The sequence below is a fragment of the Diceros bicornis genome, chromosome 3, assembly GCF_020826845.1.
Source record: "Diceros bicornis minor isolate mBicDic1 chromosome 3, mDicBic1.mat.cur, whole genome shotgun sequence".
NCBI classification, from domain to species: domain Eukaryota; kingdom Metazoa; phylum Chordata; class Mammalia; order Perissodactyla; family Rhinocerotidae; genus Diceros; species Diceros bicornis.
Window position 1 is genome coordinate 85,573,694 of NC_080742.1, and position 21,167 is coordinate 85,594,860.

Genomic DNA, 21,167 nt, shown 5'->3' on the forward strand with positions numbered 1-21,167 from the left:
AAAATCTGCAACACATATAGTCAACAAAATATTTTTACCTAGAATACACAAAAATGTTTATGACTCATTAAGAAAAAGACAACTCAGTGAGAAAAAATGGGCAAAAGAAATAGAGTAAACAGAAATGGCCTATAAATATATGAAAAATGCTCAATTTCCTGTGTAAACATTTAATGGAAATTAAAATCACAAGATACCATTTGATACTCCACCAAACTGGCTAAAAACTTTTAATCAGTTAATAACAAGTACTGGCAAGGGTGTGCATCAATGGGAACTTGTATCTACTGCAGTTGGGAGTGTAAATCAGAATGATCATTTTGGAAAACAGTTGGTTATTATGTGATAAGTTAAATATGTGTATAACCTACCACTTAATGATGCCATCCCCAGGCTTAAACCCTCGAGAAATTCTGGCACATGGACACCAGGAGGAGTTATGAAAAATAATGTCCATAATGATATGGTTTGCAATAGTAAAAAAACCCCTGTAGTCCACATAAACATTCATCAGCAGAATCTGGATATATAAATTGTTATGTATTCATACAATAGACTACTATATAACATGAAAAATTAAAAATGAATATGGTACTCATCGACAAGGATGAATCATAAAAACATTATTTTGAACAAAAGAAGCAAGTTACCAAAGAGTTTACAACATGACTCAATTTATGAAAGTTCAAAATAAGCAAAATTATACATACACACAATATGTGGAATATATATATATACACACACACACACGTTCATATGTGGAATGTGCATATATGTAGTAAAATGATAAAAAGAAACAAGGAAATTCTTAACAAAAAAACCAAATAGTAGTTACCTCTATAGGAGAAGGAAGAGAATGCAATCAGAAAGGCAAACACGAAGCTTCCAGATAACTACAAATGTTTTATTTCTTAGACTAGCAGCAGGATACACAGTAGTTCCTTTTCGTTATTATTTAAACAGAGCCGATACATTTTATACATTTTTACAAATATTTTCTATTTCAGTAAAACTATATATATTTATACTAGAGAGAAAAATGAATCTATGGTATTCGGTCCAAGAGATAGCTGTCGATGCTTTAAAGAGCTCTAGGCCTCACCAAAACGTGTTTCTTTGCACAACATACTGCCAAGTAAAATTGCCTCCAAACCTGACAGTGGACTCATCCTTGGGCACTTACACTAATGATCGTGGTTGTTACAATTTTATTTCCAGATACCCCCTACTCTCATCTTTGGCCACTGTTACTGTTGCAACAAAAAAGCTACCATATAAGATGAGAGCCATGACTGCCAACAGGTCGGGGAGGTAGGATGGAAAGGGTGCCTGCTTCAGACATTCCAGGGGAATCAATCAGATTGTTGGCACTTCCTTTCAAGAGAGTCAAGTAATGTCTTTTACTTTGTAAGTGGACAGACATTAGCTGGAAGATGACCCTCTGCCAGGGCCCTGGCACAGGTGGCGAGTGGCAGCAGAGAGGCATTCTGAGAAGGCTGTAAAATAAGCAGGCTAAGGTGACAGAACAGAGTCTGAGAGCCTGGAGCAGGCGAAGATGCCCAGGCACAGGAGGTGGCCCCTGGAGCAATTTAAATGATGAAGTGATTGGCACTAAACGCAGAGAAAACTCATAGGACAGGACAATCAATCACTGCCAAGCTTATCTCCTGACAAGGAGTAGGACTCCAGCTTCCAGATGTAACATTAAAATGTAATGTTTCCACTGGGATTTAGCATGGCAGGTTTCCCTGAAGCTTCGGTTTCACTCAGTTAACTAATTATGAGAGAATGTGACATTGGTATTTACTTTTTTCTACAGGGACAAATCATTCCCAGCAGGAGGGAGAAGTTGTTATTTTTGTTCTGTTTTGTTTTGTCATTAAAAAGAAATTATTTATGCGGTAGTAAATAAATTCTTGTTAGAAGGAAAAAAATGTTTTCTCTATAATTCTATCATTTACCTTAATGCTGACAATCATTTCTTTTGTTTTCTGGGGACACAGTGGATAAAAGAAAAAGAGCTGGGTGTTAGAATTGGGTTTAAAAATTAACTCTAGCACTTACTATCTGCGTGAGCTTCAGCGAGTTATTTAAGTACTTGGAGCTTGTTTCCCCAACTATAAAATGAGGATAATACATCTACTTGGTAGTGTTCTTTGTGAAAGATGAAATGAAATAATGTAGCCGAAACACTTTGGCACAGTGTCTCCACATAATAAGTGCTCAGTAAACTTTGGCCTTTATTTTTAATGACTCTGATACTCTTTTATATAAATAGAAACATTCTACATTTTATTTATGCCTTGTATTGCCAATTCTATATGAACACACATCTAATCATGAACTGAACCTTTAACTTTGGCACTAAAAACTAAATTGTGTATTAAACATTTTACTCTTCCTCGCCCAGATATAAAAACGTTTTCAATGAAAATTTAATATTTAATGATAATGTTGAAAGGAACCCTTCTCCCTCTACCCTTTTCTGCACATCTTTTAATTTTTCAAAGGCAGTATGCCACGCTGAGCCAACATCCCTCGTAAACCCACACTGCCTCCTCCACTGCCTGGATGGTAATAGCATTATGTTTGGGGTACTTTTAACAAACTGGAAAGTGATTTCACAGATGATTTCCCATCTGACCTCACAACCATCCCTTGAGGTAGGGTAGATGTGATTAGCCCCATTTTACAGATAAGGAAACTGAAACTAAGACAGGGTAAGTGACAAAGACATGATAGTCAAGCACACTTTCCATGAAAGGGTAACCTGTGCAAATAGAGAATGCCAGGGTTATCGAACTTTGGAAAATTAGATTTTCTCCAGAATGAAGTCTCTTCTGGAGAAAGCGGAAATGACCAGTTATTAGAGATGTTGGATCATTGCTGGAAAACAAACGACATAGAAAATGGGTAGGCACAGAGCTTTATATTCCAATAGCACAATCCATTTGCCCAGTGTGCCTCAATTTTTCTACTCATAAGTTTGAGAAAGCAAAAATGCTACATCTTACCGCTCTTCCAAGTATGTTGCATGTCATTATAGTGTACAAATGTAAGCTTGATGATATAATATTCAAGAGGTTTTATGCTAACTACAGTAAATATGAACACTTAAAAATGTAAAAACAAAAGAAAACATATTTTGAATGTTAGGTAGAAAATCTTGGTGATAAGGAAAAGGATAAGAATGTTTTTCCAAGGATACACGGGCTAGAAGATGATGAAAAATTAGATAAGATTAGATAAATTAGCATTATAATTTTACATTACATATTTGAATAATTTTGGAAGTTGCAGAATCAAACTAAGAGGCATGGACATGTAATAAATTTTTGAAGCCACGAAAATATAAAAGCCTTTTAATTTGGATAATGTTTCTTCAACTAATCACATATACCAGTTCTTAATCAATTCTGAAGTGCTGTTAATACTGAGCAAGTTACCTTTTAGGACTTCTAATGACATCGATATATGCTCACTGATAGCTCATAATCTTTTAAGAATTCCTAGTGGACTACAGAATTGTAATTCAGAAGACCCACTCATTTTTTTTTTTTTTTTGAAATGGAGGTGAAGTTCTTATTGATAGGAAAGCAAAAGCAAACAAAGTTCATTAAGAGGAACCCTAGTTCAAAATAAAAACCAAACACAAGTTTCTAGCTAACATTTGAAACTGGAAGCCCAAGGACTTCTAAATATGCAATAAAAACCTAGTCATACCAACACCAACGAGCAAACTAGCATACAACAAAAAGTCATCAGTAGGTGGTTGATTGCCTAATTCTGAATTAATGGGTCTAAACATAGTTTGCCCTATGATTCTTCATAGAACATGATACAACTTCATTTCAATATTGGGACAGATCTCGTGATATGGCAGCAGAGGAGGCCTGCCTAAAACTCCCTTTCCATGTCCTTCTTTCATTCATTTAATAAACATCTTTTGCATGTTTCTGTTTTGGGGGATCTGTATCAAAGAACTCACAGCCCAGCAGGGCAGACAGGCAAATCAAGCATCAAATTTGTGTCTTAAATTCTAGAATGAAGAAAAATATTTGATGTAGTGATAACGAGTCAGGAAGCTCTCCTGGAGGATGAGATGATTAACAAGGTCTCAAATACTAAGTATAAACTGTCTATATGGCAAAAGGGAGGAGTAACTTCCTGTCAGAAAGAACAGTATGGACAACAGCAGCAAGGACACATGATAAACTGGCAAGTTCCAGAAACTGGATGTAGCGCCTCATGGCCAGAGCACAGAGCACGGTAAGAGAAGGGGAAAAGATGCCAAAAGAAGCAATAAGCAGTAGAGGAAGACAAAGATTCCAGCATTTAGGACTTTCTATTCCATGTTAAAATATAATATTGGAAAGCTGAATACAATTTGGTCGATTGAAAGGATTCTATCCTAGGGACAATGGGAGTAGAATTTTACTATAGAACAATCAGTTTGGTGCTATCTAGGTATACAGTGAACTGAGGGAGGAAATCTAGAGGTATGGATACCAGTTAAAAGGCAATTTTAAAAGATCCAAGTAAGACATGGAGAGGCCTTAAACTAAAGCAATGGGGAAAGAAAAGAGATGGAGACAAAAGAAGTATAAAAAACAGAGCTGATAGGATTTAGTGACCAAGAGGAAGCAAGGGGATGAAGAGGGAAGCTTAAAACAGCTTTCACAGCTTTTTAGATGGCTGGCTGAACGAATAACAGTACCCTTAGCTAAATCAGGGACTGCATGAAGAGGAATGCCAGTAGTACTCCTGGAGTCCTGGTTTATCCCTCTTTTATAAGACTAATCACACTCTGCTTTGTACTGAAGTAAGCATGCGTCACTCCACATCCCCTCCCCACTAGACTCATAAAGCTCCTCGAGGGAAAATTCCGTTTCACACCCCACATTGTCTCTGCATATAGCCCCATACGGCATATTTGTATAACATGATTATATAGCATAACTGACTCACTGTAGACACTTAACGAACATTTTAGAATGACTGATTGAATAAATAGACAACTCCAAAGGTTAGATGTGACAAAACTATACATCTTAGCCTTTAAATGAAATAGTTGTCTCTTAAAATGCAAATAACTCCCTGGAGCTGGATAACAACTCATACCACTATCAATTAGCTTCATCTCAGACTCATAACACCCTCTGCAAATCCCAATGTCCAGTCTGGAAGGGATTTTTGGGACTATCTACTAGAAATTCCCATTTTTAAAGATGAAAAATCTGTGATTCAGAGAAGTTACAGGGCTGGCCCAAAGTCACAAAAAGTATCTGGTGGGACAGAAATTAGGCAGAATACATTAAGCTTCGCAATACCTGTCAACCAAAATGGTTGTAACGGATTTGAAGATAATACGAGATATCAAATTTAGCTAGGATGAATTAAGTTTTTAAAAATGCTTGACATTTCACACTAAAAAAATACAAGGTAAATATTTTAGGGACATTGTCTTAAATACTTCTTCCCTCTCACAGCGAAATTCAAGGAGTCAACTTTTAGTTGAGCTCAACTTTAAAATCCTGAATTAGTATAAGTAAGACAGATTCTTACCGTGATCTTCTGAAGAGACTGGTGACCTAAAATAAAATAATAAGCATGATAAATCTTTTGTAAGTGATCTGATAATTATAAGTACAACAGTGATCAAGAATAATCTCATAGAAATTATACCCCCCAAATTCAGTTAAATAGAAATTCAATATAGTCGATGGTGTAATTAATGTGTTGTTTGCATGGTATATTCTAATCAATAACTCCCAAAGCTTACCTGGATTGGTTGAGTGGTAGATGTTGCTAAAATGCCAGTCTACTGCATGGTGTCACAGGACTGCAACAAACTTAATTAAGTCTGGATTTATCACACACAGAGAGAAAACTCATAGAAATGTGGTAATGAATGAAATCCTGTGATGTCACTAAGTGCCCAAGGCCAGGCTTCCAGAGAAAATGCTAAGGACATAAATAAGCACTAGATTGAGCATCTGTAGGTAAAAAGAAATCTACTTGAACAGTAAAAATTGAGACAGAAGTAAAAAAAATGGCATGTACCCTTATCATTATTGTTTTTTGTTTCCACTTTTTGTGGAATGTAACGTTTGAGTGAGCATGATATAGACCCTCTACCTGCTGGCCTTATGTCTCTAAACCTGTGAGAATCAAGATGAAGCAAGAGCATGATCACTGGGGTCCCACAGAACTTTTACAAATCAATGAGTTTTGCATATCATTTGGGGATCCGCTCTAGCTATGGTAGTAAGATACCAATGGAGCATCTCTGTCTTCCTCTACTGCTTATTGCTTCTTTTGGCATCTTTTCCCCTTCTCCTACCATGCTCTTTCACAATAAAAACCTTTTGTTCTTCCTCAGCTGACAACTAATTGAGTTACTTTGAGCAATACAGATACAAACTTCTGGATGAATTCTCCCTCCACCTTGAAATATACAGTCTTGACTACCAACTCATCCTTTTCTTGGAAGAAAGAGATGCATAGTACCATATTCAGAGGTGTCAGAATTTTGAAGGGAAAGGCAAGAAACCACTTGGAAGGAGTCCTCTCCTCTAAACGATCAGCCTGCTGGAGTTTGGAGCAGGCAGGTAACCAAACGCAAATGCAAGAATTTGGTAATAAAGCTACTCATTAATATAACTAATATTTATAAGACGTGATGACAAATGTTGGGGCAAGAATTATTCAGTGGATGCATAGTGGTTGAAGGAAAATTTTAGCTACCGCTTTACTTTATCTACTGATCAGTAATATTTTTGTCCACTATGTGAGCAAACAGTAAAGTATCAGGACACAGTAGTAACAGTGAGAGAGCCTTGAACTTCCACTAGTGGCAAAATGTGAAATCATTTCAACCTTATGGGTCACTTCAAGTAAACTTTTGCATGTGAAAACTACAGAGGGTCCCAAGATTTGGCAGAGAGAAAATGGGCATCTGGGAGATGGACACAGAAAGCAGTGAGAGGGAACCTAACACACTACTAAGTCATCACTGTAGAGTTGGCTGCTTGAGAAACGCCACTTGGGTTCCCCAGGTGCTAGTGGATCCTCTCCTTCGAGTTCCCTTATTCCATCCTGTCCCATACCAGTCCTCCCCACTAGGTTCTGAGCTCCTTGGAAACCAGGGCCATGTCCTACTTAGAACAGAGTGGGCCCCTGATTAAAATGTATTGAATTGAATTAATTTCAGCACCACCACACTAGTGTTCAGACTCAGAAACGTTCTGGAATTCCTCAAAAGTCACCATGTCACCTTCAAACCAACTTCAAGACAAGTTTGCTGGCTCCTAGGCCAGCTGTGTGGGAAGGACCTAGGGAATGAGCCTGAAGCTCCAGATGTGGGCACTCTCAGAGCCAAAAGACATCCAATGCACCCAGCAAAGAAACACCGACAATCTGCTTAAACGATTAGGAAAAACAAAGGGGGAGCAGGTATTGAATATAGGTGACATGGGATTGGAAGGTGAGTCTAAAGAGAAACGTATATTTGAAATAAGAGGAGATAATTTCTTACGCTGCCTAAGGCATAAAAAAGAGTCAGCAACAAGGAAACATCTCCACCCCCAGTGTTTTCTGATGGGAAGTAAGCAAAAACACGTCTTGGATTGTCTGCAATTAATTTCTCATAGAGCTATAGGAACAAAGAAAAATCCATGCCAATGGACGACTGAATGTCTCAGGTAGAGGGCTTGTGAAGCTGGGGTTTGCTGCCTTTCTATGAAAGCAAAGCACTAATATTAAATCTGAAAAATTCCAGATGGCTCCGTTAAAGTCCCTAGGGAATGCAATCTGCGATATGTCCAAGCAGTGGGGAAGAACTATCGATTTCAGAGTGTTTTCTAAGGATTAGCCACGTTGAGTTTCTGTGTGGAATGTCTCCCACATGCCTGGATTTGTGGAATTTTAAGACATATGGAGTATTTCAATCCTCACTCAGTATTTCACCTTTCAGGGTAACGAGTCACTAAATTACACTACTGAGACATGCACACCATCCATTATTGCTGGAAATGGGCATAAAAAGTTTTACAGAACTTAGGAGAGAAGAAATATCGTGAAATCAGCAATATAAGTATTTATTTTTAAAACAGAGATGTTGAATCCCAGGAACAGATAATCTTCCTCAACCTGACAACTGAGGAATGCATGAAAGCTCACTGCTTATTCCTCCCACTGCACCTGAATGACTTGCGGTTTTGTCCCAGACTGTTTATTCTCCTCCATACATACTCCATCTCGGAGATAGCATCTGCTCTCGTCTGCCAGTAAATTATTACTAGCACTCAAATAACTCCGGGATTTAGAGTTCTCCTCCTCACTTCTTTCCTCATCACCAGTATTTTATTACAGTCTATAGAATATTTATATTTGATTTTGCTGTTTTAGTATTTTTTTACACTTTTATTTACATTTCATTCAGATTCAGCAAAGTAAAACAACAAAAACGAAAACTTAAGTCCTGCATTTGAAAATCTTTCTGTTGTTTTATTAAATCTGAATAATTATCATTCAAGTTTGAATCTTTGCATTGTGTTGAATAATAATTATTACTTGAGACCCTATTAAGTACCAGGCCCTGTGTCTGGTGATGGGGACACAAAGGTGAACAAGATATCAATTTCAGGGAACATATAATCCCATGGAGGAGAAAAATAAGTAAATAAATGATTATAATTTAGTGAAAAAATGTAATGATCATAATATATATGAAGTAAAGAGGAAGCATAGAAGAGAGGGAGACCAATTCTGTTCCAAAAGAGTGAAAGAAGGCTTCAGAAAGCAAGAACCATCTGACTGGGCTCTGAAGGATAAGTAGAAGTTTATTAGATAAGAAAGTAAGGAGAATAATTCCAGGTAGAAGCATGAGGCACATGAAAAAAGAGTACAGATATAAAATTTCATAATATGTTATCAGATATACAAGTAACCCAGTGTGGCTAAAATGTAAAGGAGTAATGAAAGTTAGGACTACAGACATAAGAGGCAGGGACCATTTCAAGGGCTTGTCAATTACCTTCTAAGCTAAACGGAGCAAGGTTCTGAGGCAGAGAAGTCACACATTCTCATTTGGGCTTTTGAACGGGCAGGCTGTGGAGTGTACATTATAAAGGAGCAAGAATAAAGGCAGAAGACAAGTTCAAGACTATTACCACAAAACTTCCACATTAATTTCTCTGCTCTTCAATTATTTTTGAAATTCATGGAAAATAACAGAGAGAATGAGAAACAGAAAAGAAAACATCATCTTTGACTAAACTAGAAGATGCCCACAAACGGGAATCATCACAGATGAAGAAGAGCTACCAAGTAAAGTGAAAACTGGACCAACTTTCAGGCAGACAGAGAGAGAGTGTTTCAGTCTTAGTCAACTTAAGATACAGGAGCTACATCATGCACCACAGAACTACGACACAAAGCTCTCCACGCTGAGCCAGGTGTCCTGCTGTCAGAAGGAGACTCAACCCCGGAGGAGAGTGCTGCTAGGAAAGAGTTTGAAGACAACAGACCCAAAGTCAAGCTTCCAGAAACACACTAACCCACTATCCCTAATTATTCATCCCAAACTAGGGGTTCCAAAAAGGACTCACCCAATGCAAATATGAGAGATGAACAAACAAAATACCCCAAGAAGAGAGCAGGTCAAGGATCTGCTGACACACAAAACGTAGGCTGGGAACATGCTAAAAAGACGATGGCACGAAGCACATAAAAAACCAAACAGATCTCCACGAAATTTAGAAACAGAAAAAGGGAAGGAAGGGAGGAAGGAAGATCTAAAGGGAGGAAGGGATGGAAATAGAGCCTCTGTGAAGAGAAACTTAAAGAAATACGATGATCAAGAAATAGTTATAAGATGAAGGCAGAGGAAAAAGCAAAGATTTGCCAAGAGTCTCTGAACTAGTAAGTTATAGAAAAAGCTTGAGGGCTTTTTCCGCTGTGTCACCACTCCACTAGGAACAGAAAATTAAGACGAGAGGAATAATTAAAAATAATATTAAGAAATAATCCATTATTTAGTCATCCATTCAAGTATCTGCTTTGTGGAAGTCTGTTTAGCTTTTTTTCACTTTGATTTACTTTTCTGTGAATTTCGATTTGAATATTGCTAGTAAAAGTCCCCTTCTCAACGTTAACCCTGCTCAGTAGAATATTCCCCCCTTTGAAATGAAGGCAATGCTTCTCAAACTATGGTATAACAGGAACTTGAAAATAAAGGAAGCCCCAGGAAAACAAGACACTATTATAAGATGGGGGATATGTAATTTAACTGATAAAAATTAAAATATTATTTTTATATTGAAACCGGCACAGTCATATTACGGATCCAAAGGCAAAAGTCACTTGAATTCTTAAAATAAAGCAATAAACGTAAAAAAAAAATCTGTGTTTCAGGCAGTCAGCTTCAGGCAATGCCTCCAAGGCCCATAAGAGGGTGAGTGTGTTCTCCTCTTGAATAGGGGTGTTTCCAAGGAAAAGTCTGAAAGCATGAAATCATCCACTTAAATATAGCTATAACAGCTCAGAATGAATAATTTTATAAGATTAATGTCTGCAGATATCAAGAATCTGAGGGAATGAGACATAAAGCTTACATTGGCTAGTGGCTACTATATTGGACAGCACAGCATCTAGACCCTGTCATCAGTCATTAAGATACAAGGAATCTCTAAGAAACTCAAAGATAGTTATTTAGATTGCCTTTCATCAGCAAGTTTCCCTTCAAGGCCTCTAATCTTTCAAGAAGATCAATTACCATGCTTAGGGACACTGGAAAAGGTGCCCAGTTTTCTACAGCAAAGTAGTAATATATCCATAAGAGCAAAAGAATATTATATTTATGAAGGTAAAAAAAATCTTTAAGGAGTACTGCACTTCTTCTGACTTTTATTGTTTTTAATCAATAAATCTAGAACTGAGATGATGGGCATCATGACTATTTCAGCCTTTACAATGCGGTGTAAGATTTTGCAATACATTTTTAGATACACGCATTTTCTTGGCAACCTCCGTGAAATGCTCTAACCCTACAAGCCCATCCTAAGACAATTGTTTTTTTATTTAAATGAAACTATCCTCTGTTTTTTTCTTTTTTTGAAGCCTATATATAATACATTGCTTTTCTTTTCATCTCATAGCTTTAATTCAATAGCATCCATGACTTTCCTAGTTGGTCCTACGTTTGATTGTCTACATCATTTCCTTCCTTGGAGATAGATAGGAGGTCAATAGACCATCCATTTTAGATAGAATCTTTCTTAAAGATAGATTAGATGAATACTGGGGACCCATCCTACATGAGTCTATTGCTTTTTGGAGAGAATCATCCACAAATGAATGTCAATCTCCCTTCCCAGTGTCCCCAACACATATACCATCTACTTAACATTTCTAAACCATCACCTGGTGGGGAGTTGGCCAAGGGATGGGTCATCACATAGAGGTGAGCTTGGAATAAACATGCAGGACAGATGTAAGAGCTGAGTCTACATAGGCACAAGTGCCGAGATTCATATTCCGAAAATACTCAGCAACGAAGTATCTCTCTAAAACTGTGGATGGGAAGGGGAGCTCTGAGATATTCATACTCACAGCCTGGCTGGAGGAGCCAGGGCACCTTCATTTCGTGGTTACCATCATAAAATTATAACAGAAAACGAAGGAGGAAGGCAGGGGTGAGCTAGAAGCTGTGCTGCCTCTACGCTCCACTCAGCACACTACAAATAAATAAACCGCTCCTTGGCTGTGAAGTCCTCACTGGGGAACAAAGAAACACACACACTGAAAGCAACTCTTTCCTCCACTTGTACTTTATCAATTTTCCTTTTTAGGCCTGCCTTTCACCTTAACCCTCCAGTTTTGGGGATGAGGATTACAGCAAAAACAGCGCTTCCTATAAGCATGGGGCGATCATCCATCCTACTCAGGAAGAAAAAGAGAAGCCTCTGGTTTCTAGCTTTATATCAACTCTGAATGTTCTTGCCCTCTTTCTTTTATCATTCAACTTTTTTTTCCCCTCTCTTTACCACAGCCCTGAGAGTTCTCTGGGCCTATCTCATCCATCCTTCTCACACTTTGGTGGAATCCAATCTTTTTGTAAAACAGCCTCCCATCATGTGATAATGTTCTTATTCCTGCTGAAGAACATCAGGAACATTCAGTCCTAAGCCAGTTTCCCCAGGCTGGACTCCGTTCCCTGCCTGAACCATTATTGCTAGTTATCTGCTAACAAACTCCTGAGAAGTGGTCCAAATGGAAACTGATTTCCCAGCTGGACAGTCCTCCAGGCACATGTCAAGAGTCCACACCACTGCTGCAGAAACCCCATCTCTATTTTTCTTCTGTTTTACCTTGAAGTGATGATGCTACACAAATTTATTTCCTGAAAGTGCTGATAGACAAAGAATTTTTTTTTTAATCAAGTAAGCCAACGGATGATTTACTGTGATTTGAAAGCAGTAGATGATCATCTCTGGGCAATAGCTTTTCTCCTTCGAGCTTCCCTCAAGGATGTGCATTGCCAAGAGGATTGCTACGTCCAGCTTATGAGATCATTTTGACGGCTTGATGGAGAAACAGTGAGATCATAGATCTAGGTAACATCTTAACCACCATTACTCTAGCCCCAAAGCATCTCTAACTAGGTAAAATAGAACCAGAAATCCCTTGGCACTGAGAATCTCCATCAATGATTCAATCTTCCCTTTGTCTGCTTTTCCTCCCTCTAATTATGAATATTGCTATTAAGACAATGAACAAAGAACATACAGTACAAGACAGCAGGCGAGAATGAGAGGGAGAGAGATGAAAGTTACAGCAACCACACAAAGTGGCATTGAAAGGAGACAAAGACAAACACACTCTCTATTCAAGTGGTCACAGACCCCTTGAGGGAATGCCAAATAGCCTCAAAGGTAGCATTCACCAGCAACAGAGGAAAGGGTGTAGAAAGAGCAAAATCGAAGGAAGGAGAGATGAGCATTTCTGTGGAGGTAAGGAAATAAGTCCCAAAACTCAAATAATAAGGCTGTTTGGTGAGTTCTTCGTTTGACGTAAATTTTCTCTAATTCCCTTCACACTCATAATTTGCTATTCTTTAAGATTCTCCTACCCAAATACATACCCGAAGATCACCACATGAGCTGTACTTGAAATATCTTTTGTGTTTTTTAAATAAGTTCCGGTGTTTAGTTATATTTGGCGTTTTGAAAACACCAGTTTTCCCACTAGCATGTCCGATTCAATTTCTCCCGTAGACCCTCCTGAATCAGCTTGCTGAGGAGGAAGCCCCTACATGTCCTTTGAGCTTGAAATTTTACTGCCACCTACTGTTCAACTCTAAGAACTGCAACCAAATGAGAGGAAAGGAGTTTCTTTGAAATTGGTAGGTAGAGATGAGGAGAAACGGACAAAAGTGGGCGGTGGACATAGAGAAGAAATAGAGATGGCGTTGAAAAAACTAATACTGAACAAGTTCATTCAGTATGAAAACTTGACCGTCACATTCTTTATTATCTAAAATATGAACATTCCTGGGAAGCATTTCAAAGACATGAAAAAAATTATATATTAGGTACAGTACAGTCATGGAGATATAAAAGATGTTATGCTTCACATTAGAAATCAGTCTTTGCAATACAGTTGCTTGCCTAATTTCTAAAAAGAGTAACGGAATAGAAAAGGCATGTTATTCTAAAATCCAACCAAAAGAGATGCACCTGCAGAGAGCCGGTAGGGGGCAGCAGTAGGGAGGACCTTTTAGAAAGAGCTTTATCCCGGCGCCTGTGGGAGCCTTGGCCAACAACGCCTGTGGAGACACAATCCATCTGGAGTTCTGTAAACGTGGGCTTTTTTTGTTAAGCATAAATTGAAACATGAAGCTCTGGATCGTGAAGGCAGATCACACGAGTGCCACATTTAGTGTTAACACAAGAAACTTCTACAAAAGGCCATCTCACATACGCACGATTCAGGATATGCAATATCTACCTTGTGGGCATGGCAACTGAGCCAGGGCCTACCCACAGCTAATTATTTTTATGAAACCAAATAAGGACTTCTGAATCTAGTTTTAGAAAATGGAGGGAAAAAAAAAAATAAGTGGAGTTGGAAATGCTTTGGCACTTCTCCAGAACATAAATGTAGCAGATTCCAGAAGTTCTCCTATCAACATCTCCTCCCACTCACCCACTTCTCAGAAGAAGGTATTCCTGTTCAACACACTGGCATGGGAAACAGAATTGGAAAATTGTCTGTCTCCTCCCAACTCTTTTGTGTGTAAGAACAGGGCAGTCTCTAAGCACTAAATTATAAAGCACCAAAACCAGCAAAGGAGCTCTACAAGAAAATGATAAATTAATCCACATAAATCATAGTAATATTGAGAACAAGAAGTAAAAATGGGCTCCACAGACTCTTTGAAAATAATTCAAATAATTCAATGTCTGAACATTGAGCCCTGCTATGTGCTTAACTCCATTCCAGGAGTCGTGGGAGATACTGAACTGATAACATTTCATCCCACTTTGAAGGAGATTCTAAGGGGGTTGTGGAGTGAGACGAACATCACACAGAGCATTGGAGAAAACTGTAAAGCAATGATTGTTGCTGTAGTTGTTCTCATGCTTGGTGATTAGTACAAGAGCCAGAAAAGTTAGGAAAGGGGAAAATGTGGTCCTTGTCTCCTTGAGTTCCTAGTAAACAGTTTCTCCATGTTGTAGAGATATTTCCTGTCCCAGTGCCCTCAGGGTTGTGGGCTCAGGGGTTCCCGGAGGTTCTTGAGAGAAGTTCCACACTCTATCCAACACCTCTCTCCATTTCTGACGGCAATAAAGGCATCCTCTTCCCATCCCTGAGCCCACACCTGAGCACACTGAGTGATTAACGGTCAATAGCCCTCCAACCTGAGATTCGCAGGCAAACATTTTTGGAAGGATTTCAAAACTATCATTCATACTTTAAATCAACTTAAACTACTCATCTAAGGCAGATGCACTGAGAAAACAAGAGTTTTGGTGGGGGTTTGAAGAAGAAGTAAAAGGATGGACAGGTTATTTTGGAGGTGAGTGGTCAGAGACAAGAGAATGTTGTCAGGAGGCAGCTGAAATCTTGAAACAGACCTTTGAACACTGAAAAAACTGACTTCTGAAGAAGTAGGTCAGATGGGATGAGGAGCAGAGGGGCAGGACACAGAGGCTCACTAGGACCACCTGCTCTCCCCAGCACTTCCTCACCTGTGTGCCCTGAGGGCTCTGCCCCCCTCTGCGGAGGTGGGCAGGAGGGAAAGTGGCAAGCCAGTAGTGAGCTGATTCCTCGGTGACGTTCAGAGGAACGAGAGGGGTTGAGGGCCCCTTTGAAGGGTTAGTCCCAGGATCAGTGGTCAGAAGAGAGGACTTATATGCAGAAATACTTCATGTCACAGGTGGATGTACCAAAGTCATATTCAGGAGAAATTATGGCCTCTTCTCTCTTCCCTGATTGTTAGAATTAAAAACAAATATTTAGCTCAGATCCTGACAGGCACCCTTATAAAGTGACAGACAATCTGTGGGGAAGAGAAGTTGCCTCCCACCTTCCCTCCTGATGCCGAAACCTGCTATGGAAGCCCAGTGACACCGTATGTGTCCCGAGGAACATGGACACCACAGGGTGGGATCCTGTGACGAAGAATGACATGACAGAAGACAACTCGGGATATTTGCCCCCTTTCAGAAAGGAAGGAAAAATCATTGTTCATCCTCGGAAACTGGGCCCACTTCCTGTTAGAACGCTCTTTTCCAGTGATGAATAAATGAAAAGCAATAAGAAAAGTTAATATATTGGGGTATATAAGGAAGCTATTTGGTTTAAAACTAATTTGGTTTGACCTTGTTTTCCAGAAAGGCCTGATGTGGCCTGTCCAGCAGGCCTTGTACATCTGCTTTAAACATTTACAATGTTCCAAAGCCAAGAATGATGCCTTTAAAGATAGGGATGTTGCCTCCCTCCCACATCAACATTTCTTTAAAGACAAACATTTCTTCCCAGAAACTAAGGGTCATACTGACCTACTGTGTACATCTTGTGACCACTGACCTGCTGTGCTAGCAAAACATCTTGTGACCGCAGTAAAAAGAGATATATCCTGTCATACATAACCATGCTGTATACCTTGCATCTTCGGACTGCTTCTTTCCTTGAAGACATTCTCCTGGGCTATGCAGTCCTGAGATTGGCTCATATAATAAACTCACCCCAGTTTTGATTTATAGATTGATTACTGATTATTTGCATCAACATCAGCATGCTGTGGAAGATGATTCTTACCGCTCTTGACTTAATTTTAATCCCAATGCTTAGAAAAACTGGGCCCTCAAGAAGAGATGTGCCATCATTTTGTAGGACTAACATCCCCTACATTTACGCCAACTTCTTTTTTAGCTTTTATCCCATTCCCTTTATCCCTACTCTATTTACCAGACTGACGAGATTTCAACATCAAGCCCTTAAGGAAGATCCAGTGACTGGTTCAGGGAAGAGAGGACCATTTGCAAAAATGGACTGCACAGTGACCCCACCACCAGCATATGACATGGGGACACAAGATAGAAGAATGAGGGGATCCCCTGTGCACCCAAGTCCCCACTTCTAGCATAGCCACTGAAAACAAGAAAAATTCCCATTCCTATATCGGCTGAACAAGACTCACTCTAACTTCCGAGCACAGAGGCAGATGGAGTTATCACCTTCACAGTTTTAGAATGGTGCTTAAGTGTTTTTGTCACAAAAGACTCTGTCATCTTCCTACTAGCTTTCCTTAATGCCCTAAGCGAGAGTGTGCTGTTGGAAGAAAAGAGAAATCTTTGTTTTGTTTTTAAAGACTCTGATAATTCCCTAAGAGGCCCTTTCCACTGCTCCCTGCCTGTTAGGAAACTCAAGAAAAGCACTGTTCTGCACATACTGTCCCCATACTCTGGCTTTGCCTTGTCTCCTTTGGCTGGAAATCCCAGAATTCTGTTCCATCCATAAAATTTTTATGGTTTATGGTTTCCCATGTGCCAAGTTTCTTCCCCTCCATCTAAAGAATATCCAAAACCTCTTCAAGAATTAAACCACTGTGCTCATCAATAGTGCAACACCTCTCTGAGTCAGGGATCCAAGCCATCTTTATTATTTTACTAAATGAATTCCCTAGAGCAAACAGATCCATATTAAAATTTGAAATATATAAATGGATTCCACAGCCTAACAAAAATGTTTAACATTCTATGTATCATTTTTTCACAATTGTTACATGATTAGAACTGGGTTTACCATAGTCCTACAAATAGACATATCTATTTTGGTTTGATAGAGCACCTTTTCTCTAATATCCAACATCCATCCATTCACCAAACAAGCCTGCCTTATTGAATGCCTGCTATACTAGGTATGGTGCAAAAGGCTGTGGATACAGAGGGAGCAATACACAGTTTGTCCATCCAAGGAACTCCCGTGCTTTAAAGAAGGATCCAATCAACTTTCCCTCTCATTCACAATATTCCTAAGGGTGAGTAGGTCAGGCCGCCATCTTTGACAAATGAAAAAAGAGAGCCACTTAACAGTAATAATATTTCCTCATGCTGTAATCATTGGCAAAACTTGAAACTCATGAAAATAAAAGGGCAGAATTCTTGGCATCATTTTAAATAAAACAGATGTTTAATATTAGAGCATGTTTACCTTAGCGAATTTTTTTTTCAATGTTGGTCAAAATAAGATCTGGTGCGTAAGGAATTCTATTCTGGCTCTGCCATTAACCAAACTTGAAAATGGAAATGTAATTCCATTTCTGACAAAAGGTTTAAGGCCCCCATATGCGTAACTGTTGGGGGAGCAATTATGAAAAGAACACAGCAAAATATCTTGTTAATAATTTTGCAGACACAAAGGGACCGAGTATTACCATGTGCTTGGCTAAACAGAGAGGATAACAACTGGAGGTAAGACAGGGAGAAAAAGAAGAAGAAAGGGAGATACATGTCAGCTAAACTGCAGTTTTTCCAGCTTGAGTGATTAGCTAGAGAGGGCAAGATTTAGACCAGTCAAAGGTAAGTGGGGATGGGACCCAACTATCTTAGTGAAACAGATGCAAGGGACTGTCTCTATCCTGTCAGCACTGATTTCATCTCTAAGATATATTTCAGTAAAACCTGCATCCCACTAAGAAGATTAATTTTTTCCCTCTTATCTGATTGTGATGCTCAAAGGATATTTCCACAACCAAAACCATTGCCCAATAGTCTGTCTTCCTGTTGACAACCTAGAGCCTTGACAATAAGCACAGTTATCCTTTTTATTAGGGTCAGGCCATCACCTAATGTTCCAAGAAGAAATTGAGTAAAGGAAATAGCTGAAGACCAGAGGGGAATGAAGCTATTACTCCTAGGTTCAGCCCAGAACTTCTAAAGTTTTTGGAAGGGTGAAGATTTCAGGGCTATCTTCTTCATATGGTGGTTCAGAATTGTGGACTACACTAAAAAGGCCAATTCTTCAGTTTAAAGTATTATTTGGTGTTTTGGATATCTCTAAATAGCTTGTCAGCTGTACAAACTTCCTTAAACACACATCAGATAAAGTGATGCTCAACTATTATTGAGTACATCGAATTATTTGAGGGGGCATTTCTGGTTATATAACGACAAGAAGCAAATACTTATCTGCTCATGTGCAAAAGCTGAAGAAAATAAGCCCAAAGCCCTTAAAAAGTCTTTTTTTTTTCCTTTGAGGCTAACCTTTTCATTAACTCCTTAAATACTCATATTTTTCATATAAAAATAAAAGCATGAAATCTAGAGGAAGTAGCAAATTCTATTTCTTCTTAATTCCAGAACACTCTATGCATATATCCATTATAGCACTTATCAGAGAGAACTAGAATGATTGGTTTATGTGATATGTCCCCTTTGAATATAAGCCCTTCAAAACAATAATTATTTCTTATTTAGTTTTACATCTTCAGTGCCTAGGTATATAAATTGCTCCTACCTAGAAGGTGCTCAATATTTATTTGCTCAATAAATGAAGGACTGACTGAATGGCTCAACCTGTTCTTAGAATCCCAATGAAATCATAAATCAGACTAGATATATTACAGTTCAAGTTTTGATAACACTATCTCTTGTTAGAGGCAGAAATGCCCTGCCGATCATAAAAATCCATGAGCCCCCTTAGCTGATCAGGTAACAGATACTTGCCTAGACACAGATGTCTGGCTTGAATATCTGCTCTCGGGTGGCTCACTACACTGTCTCCCCAGCACCTTACACTGGTGGCAAGATATTCTATTTTAACCTGTGTGACCTTCATCTTAGCTCTTTCAGGCTTAGGACTCGGAGATACTAAGAAAAAGTGCATCTCTTTCAGTCAATTTTGGGGGTTTTGCATAAACCATAAAATACAAGAACTAGAAAAGATTATTCTTATAACTAAAAAATACCTCCCAGTCTCTTTTTTTTTTTTTTATGAGGAAGATCAGTCCTGAGCTAACATCCATGCTAACCCTCCTTTTTTTGCTGAGGAAGACCGGCTCTGAGCTAACATCTATTGCCAATCCTCCTCCTTTTTTTCCCCAAAGCCCCAGTAGACAGTTGTATGTCACAGTTGTACGTCCTTCTAGTTGCTGTATGTGGGACGCGGCCTCAGCATGGCCAGACAAGTGGTGCTCCGGTGCGCGCCTGGGATCTGAACCCGGGCCACCAGCAGCGGAGCGCATGCACTCAACCGCTAAGCCCCGGGGCCAGCCCCTCCCAGTCTCTTGACTTGCTTTCCTTTAGCCCATCTGATTCACAGGCAAGTGTGTCCTTTTTTCCAAGACAATTTGGAAAGAATATACTAGAGTTTTCATTCAGTGCCTATTTTCTTATCTCACAGATCCCAAAGATGGGAAAAGTCTTTCTTATGACTCAGAGTCTGTCTGCTGAAATTTTAGTTAATTCCTTCCTTATGAATCTTCTGCAAAAATGATATAGAGTGTTATCATTACTCGTGGTGGTACAATTAACGATAAGGGCAAACGTCTTTCCAGAATCATGTTATTTTATGTAGAACTTTCTTAGACAATGAAAATATTTTTTGAACTTAAAGACAAATTTATTATGATCCTAACAGTAATAATATGAGTCAACCATTTCTTACAAATTTATTTCACAATCAGTTGTTAAAGATTGTTTTTTACTATGTTCATAAGTTTTGAAGACCCTATATGTGTTTCATCCTTCTTTGGCATTATAGTCTCTCCTAGAGGGCCTGTGTATAAGCGGAATATATATATACATATCTTTCTTTTTTTTGTGAGGAAGATCAGCCCTGAGCTAACATCCATGCCAATCCTCCTCTTTTTGCTGAGGAAGACCGGCCCTGAGCTAACATCTATTGCCAATCCTCCTCCTTTTTTTCCCTTTTTTCTCCCCAAAGTCCCAGTAGATGGTTGTATGCCATAGTTGCACATCCTTCTAGTTGCTGTGTGTGGGACGCGGCCACAGCACGGCCGGAGAAGCGGTGCGTCAGTGTGCGCCCAGGATCCGAACCCGGGCCGCCAGCAGTGGAGCGCGTGCACTCAACCGCCAAGCCATGGGGCCGGCCCCTATATATATCTTTCTAAAAAACTTATAATGTTTCTAAATGGAATTATAAATGCAACCAGTTCCAGTAATAATGGAAATCTAAGTTATTCTGTTTATTCCAGGTCACTCTCCCTGTGTGGAGTGAGGTTGATGGATCTTAGAAACTAAAGTTAAAACTATGAGAAAACCCTGCAAAGACCCAAGGGGAGCTGGTCACTTAGATTTGGAGAGGAGAAGGTCGACCCAAGCAGGTGCACACTGGGTGCCAGGGAGGAAGAAGGAGCTAGGGAAAGCATTGTAGTTGCCATCTTTCCACTGTCTCATATTTATTAATCCATTCATTTATTTATTTATGAGGAAGACTAGCCCGGAGCTAACATCCATGCCCATCTTCCTCTACTTTATATGGGACGCTGCCACAGCATGGTTTGACAAGCGGTGCGTTGGTGCGTGCCAGGATCCGAACCTGCAAACCCTGGGCTGCGGAAGCGGAGCATGCGCACTTGACCGCTGCGCCACCTGGCCAGCCCTTTATTTATTTTTTAAATCAGTCTTCTCAGAACT

General features: G+C 39.2%; 1 protein-coding gene across 9 annotated transcripts in view; it reads right to left on the minus strand.

The window, feature by feature from the left end:
- DGKI (diacylglycerol kinase iota) overlaps positions 1–21,167 on the minus strand; it is a 309,867-nt gene that overhangs the window by 43,896 nt on the left and 244,804 nt on the right. For all 9 annotated transcript variants that reach the window (XM_058530901.1, XM_058530951.1, XM_058530892.1 and 6 more), the window contains one exon: positions 5,566–5,591. In XM_058530901.1, the coding sequence (XP_058386884.1) occupies positions 5,566–5,591 (26 nt within the window). The remainder of the gene's footprint in view (positions 1–5,565; positions 5,592–21,167) is intronic.